Source organism: Oncorhynchus keta, unplaced genomic scaffold, assembly GCF_023373465.1.
Source record: "Oncorhynchus keta strain PuntledgeMale-10-30-2019 unplaced genomic scaffold, Oket_V2 Un_contig_1027_pilon_pilon, whole genome shotgun sequence".
Taxonomy (NCBI): Eukaryota; Metazoa; Chordata; class Actinopteri; order Salmoniformes; family Salmonidae; genus Oncorhynchus; species Oncorhynchus keta.
This window is the reverse complement of record NW_026277059.1, coordinates 60,788-71,243: the sequence shown is the minus strand read 5'-3', so window position 1 is coordinate 71,243 and position 10,456 is coordinate 60,788. Positions and strand designations below refer to the sequence as shown.

Sequence of the window (10,456 nt, the reverse complement as noted above, 5' to 3'; positions counted from 1 at the left end):
CTCTACACCTTGTTCGGGCATAAAGAGATGGTCAATGTTGAGTGGTATGTTTGATTTGGCATCAGCAAAAGAAAATGTAACTCTAAAAGGACTGTGTCCCCCCCCGCTGGTCATCTAGATATGAGTCCCTTGCCACCCAGAGATACTGATATGTGGACATAATGAAGGCCCTCACCAACATTGTGCTTTTAAGTGACAAGAAGGATGAGAGGGATGATGCAGCACTGAAAAAGAAAACAGAAAAATGTAATTTTATTTTTTTTGTTGTTCTGCAGACTAAGGTTTTAGCAAATGTGAATGTCATCTCCAAAATGCTACAGGCCAAAGACGCAGACCTGCACAGAGCAGTCAGCCTACTCAAGGACATTATAGAGGTCCGGTTTCCCACAGGATTTTGAGAAGGCCAAAGTCACTGCAAAGACCCTTGTCGACAAATGGGGAGCTCAGAACGCATTTGAGACACTCGGAGAAGGAAGGTGAGGCGTCATTTTGATGAGCTATGTGAGGATGAGCGACTGTCTGATGGTGAGAGTAGTTTTAGAGTCAACTTCTTTAATGCAAATGTTGACATCGTTATCCACCAGCTGTCAAACAGATTTAAAAGTCTGTTTGACTCCATCCATCCCACAATATTAACACACAGCCTTACCAACAAAATTATTTTAATTTGAAGGGAAATATGGGTGGTGGTAGGGGCCCGTAATTGTTTTTGGCACCTGGGCCCGTCATCATTAAGCTACGCTACTGTTCCACATCATATAAAAGGGCTTCTCCACATCAACAGAGACAGCCACAACAGTCTTCTTGTTCACCTGAGCCTTCCTGACCTCTGCTTCAAAGCCGAGCACTGGGTCCATAGTTCCCCTTCAGGAACTCACTCTGATGTGGCGATACTAACCCCATGCTCTCCAGGAAGTACGTTAGCCCCTCTGCAATCATACATTCCCATAATCTATTGGTCGATAACTTGATGGCTTCTTTGGGTCCTTCCCAGGTGTACCTGTGGATGTATTTCAAGGCCTACCTTCAAACTCAGTGACTCTTGACATCATGGGAAAATCAAAAGAAATCAGCCAAGACCTCAGAAAGACATTGTAGACCTCCACAAGTCTGGTTCATCCTTGGGAGCAATTTCCAAACGCCTGAAGGTACCACGTTCATCTGTACAAACAATAGTACGCAAATATAAACACCATGGGACCATGCATACACATCACGGACTAACTGAAATGGTCCACCCACAGAGACAGCGTGGTGAAGAAGGCACAGCAGCGCCTCTTCAACCTCAGGAGGCTGAAGAAATTCAGCTTGTCATCAGAAACACATACAAACTTTTACAGATGCACATCGAGAGCATCCTGTCGGGCTGCATCACCGCCTGGTATGGCAACTGCTCTGCCCATAACCATAAGGCTCTCTAGAGGGTAGTGAGGTCTGCACAAAGGATCACCGGGGGCAAACTGCCTGCCCTCCAGGACACCTACAGCACCCGATGTCATAGAAAGGCCAAAAAATCATCAAGGACAACAACCACCCGAGCCACTGTCTGTTCACCCCACTATCATCCAGGAGGCGATGTCAGTACAGGGGCATCAAAGCGGGGACAGAGAGACTGAAAAACAGCTTCTATCTCAAGGCCATCAGACTGTTAAACAGCCATCACTAACATTGAGTGGCTGCTGCCAAAATACTGACTCAACTCTAGCCACTTTAATAATGGAAAAATTGATGTAATAAATGTATCTCTAGCCACTTTAAACAATGCCACTTTATATAATGTTTACATACCCTACATTACTCATCTCATATGTATATACTGTAATCAATACCATCTACTGCATCTTGCCTATGCTGTTCGGCCATCGCTCATTCATATATTTTTATGTACATATTCTTATTGATTCCTTTACACTTGTGTGTATAAGGTAGTAGTTGTGAAATTGTTAGTTAGATTACTTGTTGGTTATCACTGCATGGTCGGAACTAGAAGCACAAGCATTTCGCTACACTCGCATTAACATCTGCTAACCATGTGTATGTGACAAATAAAATTTGATTTGATTTGCCGACGTCATACCGCTCAGGAAGGAGACGCATTCTGTCTCCTAGAGATGAACGTACTTTGGTGCGAAAAGGGCAAATCAATCCCAGAGCAACAGCAAAGGACCTTGTGAAGATGCTGGAGGAAACAGGTACAAAAGTATCTCTGTCCACAGTAAAACGAGTCCTATATTGACATAACCTGAAAGGCCGCTCAACAAGAAAGACTCCACTGCTTCCAAACCACCATAAAAAAGCCAGACCACGGTTTGCAACTGCACATGGGAACAAAGATCGTACTTTTTGGAAAAATGTCCTCTGATCTGATGAAACAAAAATAGAACTGTTTGGCCATAATGACCATTGTTATGTTTGGAGGCTTGCAAGCCGAAGAACACCATCCCAACCGTGAAGCACGGGAGTGGCAGCATCATGTTGTGGGGGTGCTTTACTGCAGGAGGGACTGGTGCGCTTCACAAAATAGATGGCATCCTGAGGATGGAAAATTATGTGGATATATTGAAGCAACATCTCAAGACATCAGTCAGGAAGTTAAAGCTTGGTCGCAAATGAGTCTTCCTGTCACCCCCTGACCTGAGAGAGCCTTTTTATGGCCTTATTTTGGTTTGGTCAGGGTGTGATTTGGGTGGGCATTCTATGTTTTGTTTTCTATGTTTCTTTATTTCTGTGTTTTGGCCGGGTATGTTTCTCAATCAGGGACAGCTGTCTATCGTTGTCTCTGATTGGGAATCATACTTAGGTAGCCCTTTTCCCCTCCTTTCAGTGTGGGTAGTTATCTTTGTTAGTGGCACTTAGCCCTGTAAGTGGCACAGGTGTTGCATTGTTTTGTTGGTGACATTTTAAATGAAAGGAAAATGTACGCTCACCACACACTCTTCTTTCAACGGCCGTGACACTTCCAAATGGACAATGACCCCAAGCAGACTTCCAAAGTTGTGGCAAATGGCTTAAGGACAACAAAGTCAAGGTATTGGAGTGGCCATCACAAAGCCCTGACCTTAATCCTATAGAAAATGTGTGAGCAGAACTGAAAAAGCTTGTGCGAGCATTGAGGCCTACAAACCTGACTCAGTTACACCAGCTCTGTCAGGAGGAATGGGCCAAAATTTGCCCAATTTATTGTGGGAAGCTTGTGGAAGGCTACCCAAAACATTTTCCCGAAGTTAAACAATGCTACCAAATACTAATTGAGTGTATGTAGACTTCTGACCCACTGGGAATGTGATGAAATAAATAAAACCGTTGTAACGGCGTTCTTCGTTTGTGGAAAGAGAGTCGGACCGAAATGCAGCGTAGTGTTTACTCATGACTTTAATAGAAAAAGTGACACATGAAATAACGATACAAAATACAAAACAACAAACGGAACGTGAAACCTAATTACAGCCTATCTGGTGAAACTACACAGAGACAGGAACAATCACCCACAAAATAGACAGCGAAACCAGGCTACCTAAATACGGTTCCCAATCAGAGACAACGAGAATCACCTGACTCTGATTGAGAACCGCCTCAGGCAGCCAAGGCCATACAACACCCCTACTCAGCCGCATTCCCAATAATACAAAAACCCCAATACGAAATACAACAACATAAACCCATGTCACACCCTGGCCTGACCAAAAATATAACGAAAACACAAAATACAATGACCAAGGCGTGACAACCGTAAATAAATAATTCTCTACTATTATTCTGACATTTCACATTCATAATTAAAATAAAATGGCGATCCTAACTGACCTAAAACAGGGAATTATTTTACTAGGATTAAATGTTAGGAATTGTGAAAAACTGAGTTTTTAAATGTATTTGCATAAGGTGAATGTAAACTTCAGACTTCAACTGTATATATATTCCCTTTCCTTCAGTCATTTGAAACCTCAAATCCCCTTTTCAGGCTCTAGGGCCTGAGAGAGTGGGACTGCACGAGTCAGTAATATGTAGCTCCTCAGATGTTAAATCTTTCAAATCCAGGATTAGCTCAGCTGCAGACACAATGTCAATCTTTCTGGACTTTTTTTCAACTTGCGCAGTGCCGTTTACCACTATTGTTATAAAAGCGACAACATCTCTCACAACCCCATCTTTAAATCAAGCCACTCCTAGTTTGGGAAACAATGCCTTAGACAGTGGATATAATATAGGTGAGGTGATATACTGTGTGTTTGTAATACATATCCATTTGTTGTGTATAGAAATGATAAAGTGATCAATATATTTTGTGTACAAATAATGTTTAAAAAGGAAGAAAGCAAAATTGAAGCGATATCGAGAATTCCTCTTCATGTAACATTCAGTGGATTGATTCTTCATATACAGCTTGACTTCCAACTGCTCCAGTCTCTTCCTGTATCCTCAGTGGATTGATTCTTCATATACAGTTTGACTTCCAACTGCTTCAGTCTCTTCCTGTATCCTCAGTGGATTGATTCTTCATATACAGCTTGACTTCCAACTGCTCCAGTCTCTTCCTGTATCCTCAGTAGATTGATTCTTCATATACAGCTTGACTTCCAACTGCTTCAGTCTCTTCCTGTATCCTCAGTAGATTGATTCTTCATATACAGCTTGACTTCCAACTGCTCCAGTCTCTTCCTGTATCCTCAGTGGATTGATTCTTCATATACAGTTTGACTTCCAACTGCTTCAGTCTCTTCCTGTATCCTCAGTGGATTGATTCTTCATATACAGTTTGACTTCCAACTGCTCCAGTCTCTTCCTGTATCCTCAGTGGATTGATTCTTCATATACAGTTTGACTTCCAACTGCTTCAGTCTCTTCCTGTATCCTCAGTGGATTGATTCTTCATATACAGTGTGTGACTTCCAACTGCTCCAGTCTCTTCCTGTATCCTCAGTGGATTGATTCTTCATATACAGTTTGACTTCCAACTGCTCCAGTCTCTTCCTGTATCCTCAGTGGATTGATTCTTCATATACAGCTTGACTTCCAACTGCTTCAGCTTCTTCCTGCTCCTCAGTGGATTGATTCTTCATATACAGTTTGACTTCCAACTGCTCCAGTCTCTTCCTGTATCCTCAGTGGATTGATTCTTCATATACAGTTTGACTTCCAACTGCTCCAGTCTCTTCCTGTATCCTCAGTGGATTGATTCTTCATATACAGTTTGTGACTTCCAACTGCTCCAGTCTCTTCCTGTATCCTCAGTGGATTGATTCTTCATATACAGTTTGACTTCCAACTGCTCCAGTCTCTTCCTGCTCCTCAGTGGATTGATTCTTCATATACAGTTTGACTTCCAACTGCTCCAGTCTCTTCCTGCTCCTCAGTGGATTGATTCTTCATATACAGCTTGACTTCCAACTGCTCCAGTCTCTTCCTGTATCCTCAGTGGATTGATTCTTCATATACAGCTTGACTTCCAACTGCTCCAGTCTCTTCCTGTATCCTCAGTGGATTGATTCTTCATATACAGTTTGACTTCCAACTGCTCCAGTCTCTTCCTGTATCCTCAGTGGATTGATTCTTCATATACAGCTTGACTTCCAACTGCTCCAGTCTCTTCCTGTATCCTCAGTGGATTGATTCTTCATGTACAGTTTGTGACTTCCAACTGCTCCAGTCTCTTCCTGTATCCTCAGTGGATTGATTCTTCATATACAGTTTGACTTCCAACTGCTTCAGTCTCTTCCTGTATCCTCAGTGGATTGATTCTTCATATACAGTTTGACTTCCAACTGCTCCAGTCTCTTCCTGTATCCTCAGTGGATTGATTCTTCATATACAGTTTGACTTCCAACTGCTTCAGTCTCTTCCTGTATCCTCAGTGGATTGATTCTTCATATACAGTTTGACTTCCAACTGCTCCAGTCTCTTCCTGTATCCTCAGTGGATTGATTCTTCATATACAGTTTGACTTCCAACTGCTTCAGTCTCTTCCTGTATCCTCAGTGGATTAATTCTTCATATACAGTTTGACTTCCAACTGCTTCAGTTTCTTCCTGCTCCTCAGTAGCGTTGGTAAATCAGCTAACAAAAGCAAGGACTACGTGTTTAGTACTGTGTACTTGTCCTATAGTCAATGTAATACTACCAGAGGTACCACTAACTCTGTCTGTCCCTCATTGCAGTATATATGGAGCTCTTGTTCAGCTACCAGTTTATTCATCCGTGCTGACAATGTGAAGAACAGTTCATTGCCCCTTCAGCATTGTTTGTATCTTGTCAGGACTTCACCTCTATCCCTCTATCCAACACCAAGAAGCCATAGTGGTTCACTTCAGTTGTTCACCTCTTCTCCCAAGCCCACCCCCACCACAGTGTCCAGTTTAATCATAGTAATATAATACAAATATATGCCATTTAGCAGACGCTCTTATCCAAAGTGACTTACATTCATGCTTGTATACATTTAATGTGTGGGTGGCCCTGTGAATTAAATCCACAATCCTGGCATTACAGGCACCAAGCTCCACCAACTGAACCATCCAGTTCCTACATCCCATATACATTGTCATTAGCATGTGGCTAATGGCTAGTACTAGTGGTACTGGCAGCCCTTGGCTATTGGATGTGACGGTGTCTTCTCAGTGTGTTCTCCCCGGGTGGCTGACCAGAGCAGAGGCAGACTAAAGAGGAAGATGATGCCAAGGCTGAGGGTGACACTCAGCAGTGCCGCCCCCAGTGTGTTGGTGAAGGTGATGGGCAGAGAGTACGTCAGGAGCCACGGGCGTCGCGTCACCATGTCCTGCTCAATGGCCTCCATCTGGAAATGAGTGCCGATTATGCCGAACATGTGGAACAGTTGGTGGCTGTGACCTGCAGAGGGTGCAAAAGGACTGTGGTTAAATACCTACAGTAGTATTGGTACAGGAGAGGTACGAAGCAGAACTCAACGAGGAGAACTGTAACTGGCCAGCAATAGAGGAACTGGCCTCCACAGCATAAAGGGGAAACAGGAAGGCACAGTGAGACCCAGAGGCAGTGATATAAAGACTACTATGTTGTTATAATGCTACATATGTCATACCACTAATGTCAAGCCAGTGTTGATCAGTATCCACTGTATTACCGCAAGTCTTGCGCAATACAGTGACAAATCATTCTGAAATGAATCAAACAAGCGGCCTTTCCAGATAGACCATGCACTTTGACCTATGTAGTCGAAGCTGCCGGGGGCCAGGCGCTCTGGTAGGTGTGTGGCGAAGAGTAATGCGGTCAGGAAGGCCAGGGCGATGTGGGTGTGGTGGAGGGGGTTGGTGTTGTTGTCAGTGCAGCCCTCACCCACACAGAGGAAGAGCTGTCAAAACACCGTAGAATGTATTAGCCTCGAGTCACATGAAAGGCTTCTATAGGCTCTTGTCACACTTGGCTGTTGAACCAGAATAGAAATGTATGTACAGGATTTAAGAACTGTTCAGAAGCAGAGTTCAAGTATACTTCAATGCACACCTGCATTCCAGTGAACGGGCACACAGCGATAATTATACCATTGACAACCGAGAGAGCAGAGCCTGTTAAGACTCATTGTACCTCAGGCACAATAATCAACATCTCAGACAATACTAGCTTCAGCTCATTTCAAATCAAATCAAATGTTATTTGTCACACGCGCCAAATAAATATTACCTTACAGTGAAATGCTTACTTACAAGCCCTTAATTAACCAACAATGCAGTTTTAAGAAAATACCCCCCAAAAAAGTCAGAGATAAGAATAATAAATAATTAAAGAGCAGCAGTAAATAACAATAGTAGGACTATATACAGGGGCTACCAGAAGAGAGTCAATGTCAATGTGCGGGGGCACAAGTGTTGAAGTAATTGAGGTAATTTGCATATGTAGGTAGGGTGGCTGCAGTCTTTGACAATTTAGGGCCTTCCTCTGACACCACCTGGTATAGAGGTCCTGGATGGCAGGAAGCTTGCCCCCAGTGATGTGCTGGGCCGTGTGCACTACCCTCTGTCGTGCCTTGCAGTCGAAGGCCGAGCAGTTGCCATACCAGGCAGTGATGCAACCTGTCAGGATGCTCTCGATGGTGCAGCTGTAAAACCTTTTGAGGATCTGAGGACCCATGCCAAATATTTTCAGTCTCCTGAGTGGGAATAGGTATTGTTGTGCCCTCTTCGCAACTGTCTTGGTGTGCTTGGACCGTGTTAGTTTGTTGGTGATGTGGATGCTAAGGAACTTGAAGCTCTCAACCTGCTCCACTACAGCCCCATCGATGTGAATGGGGGCTGCTCGGTTCTCCTTTTCCTGTAGTCCACAAACATCTTCTTTGTCTTGATCATGTTGCGGGAGAGGTGGTTGTCCTTGCACCAAACGGTCAGGTCTCTGACCTCCTCTCTATAGGCTCATCGTTGCCTCATCGTTGTCGTTGTCGGTGATCAGGCCTACCACTGTTGTGTCATCAGCAAACTTAATGATGGTGTTGGAGTCATGACTGGCCGTGCAGTCATGAGTGCACAGGGAGTACAGGAGGGGCCTGAGCATCCACCCCTGAGGGGCCCCCATGTTGAGGATCAGCGTGGCGGATGTGTTTTTACCTACCCTTACCACCTGGGTGCGACCCATCAGGATATCCAGGCACCAGTTGCAGAGGGAGGTGTTTAGTCCCAGGGTCCTTAGCTTAGTGATGAGTTTTGAGGGCACTATGGTGTTGAACGCTGAGCGGTAGTCAATGAATAGCATTGTCACATAGGTGTTCCTTTTGTCCAGGTGTGAAAGGACAGTGTGGAGTGCAAAATAGATTGCATCATCTGTGGATCTGTATGCAAATTAGAGTAGGTCTAGGTTTTCTGGGATAATGGTGTTGATGTGAGCCATGAGCAGAAATGTTCATCCCTAGTCCCATGATCTGACTAAAAATGACAAAAACATGACATCACATGTATCAAACATTGACAGAGTACACTTCAATATGACAAACACTGTTCTATACTTATCAACTTTTCCTCAGGCACGGTGAATTTGGTCAGGTCGCCCAAAAAGTTACATATTGCAGCTTTAAAGTCAGGCTAATAACACTTCCCTGTGGATATTTTGTCTCAGATTACCTCCTACATAAGGACAAAAATCATCAGACAACAGAACCACACTATCTACTGTGGACTTTACCTTTGTTTCATCTGTCTGTGAACACATTGGACAATAGTGCAATATTGCATGCAGAGTTTTAAGGGAGACATACAAAACGGGTCTGCTGAAACTTTTGAGGCCTACTTGGATATATCTGGGCACCTACTCTGCACTGGGGCATTATCTGAGCAGACACCTGCCTACTGCTGCTTTCATCGTTCCACTTGACATTGTGCCTTGGATGTTTTTGGACTACTGCCAAACTTGAACTGCACTTGGATTTACTATTTTTGACTCTCCGTGTCCTGGAGTAGTGCTTACTGCTCTTTAGGCTTTCAACCGACCTGTACTGGAAATGTAAGGGTGCGTGCTGGTGGCAGGGAAGTCGGGCGCAGGAGATCGAACTTGGTATAAACAGAGCAGTTTAATAAGAGCTCAAAAACTCAGACAACCAAAATATACAAATAAAACATGTGGGTACAAAACCCGTCGCACACCAGAATATATCTTACACAACGCTTACAAACAAAACAATCACCGACAAGGACAATGAGGGGGAACAGAGGGTTAAATACCCAACATGTAATGAATGGGTTTGAAACCAGGTGTGATACAAGACAAGACAAAACCAAAGGAAAATGAAAAGAGGATCAGCGATGGCTAGAAGGTCGGCGACTTCAATCGCCGAACGCCGCCCGAACAAGGAGAGGGACCAACATCGGCAGAAGTCGTGACAGGAAACTACATCCCCTCCCAATTCACCTGCCCTCCCCATCCTACACCGACCTCCACTCGAGGAGAAAGAACGGCCGGACCTCCCTGGCTGTGTCACCAGCTGTCATCATCGGCAGCTCTAAGGTGAGAAACATCTCGGTTCCCAGAGCAAACAAAACCCCTGTGCTATCCAGGAGCACGTGTACATGACATTACAAGGCTGCTTCTGACAATTCTATGCTGGGAGCTGACGCTGTAATAGTCAATGTGGGGTCAAACGACATCAGGAGGCCTGGCTCGGAATTTCTGAAGATTCATTTTAAGAAACTGATTCTAGCATTGAAAGATTTCAAAAGCGTTCTGTCATTTCTGGTCCGGTACCATCGTTTGCCCTGGGTGTGAAAGATTCAGCAGGCTACTGGCATTACACATCTGGCGAAAAGATTAGCTCTGTTGGAATCAGTTTTATAGATAACTTTGACACCTTCTGGAAACAGTTGCTCCATACTGTACTTGTGTGCAGAAGTACAGTATGGCTTTCAGTATCTGGCATGGGTAGTTCGCCTAACAGTTGTAATATTTCACATAAAAGAACATGCACTTGGGATGTCTGAAACAGAAGTGACGAGGATTAAGACAG

The 10,456-nt window shown here is 44.1% G+C and overlaps 1 protein-coding gene across 1 annotated transcript; it reads right to left on the bottom strand.

Moving 5' to 3' along the window:
• Nucleotides 1–6,244: 6,244 nt before the first annotated feature.
• LOC127916946 (membrane progestin receptor gamma-B-like) lies at nt 6,245–8,598 on the bottom strand. Its single transcript, XM_052500299.1, has 3 exons — nt 8,575–8,598; nt 7,180–7,324; nt 6,245–6,843 (listed from the first exon to the last, which is right to left on the bottom strand). Exons 1-3 carry the CDS (start codon nt 8,596–8,598, stop codon nt 6,566–6,568), a joined length of 447 nt encoding a protein of 148 aa, XP_052356259.1. The 3' UTR covers nt 6,245–6,565.
• Nucleotides 8,599–10,456: the final 1,858 nt, after the last annotated feature.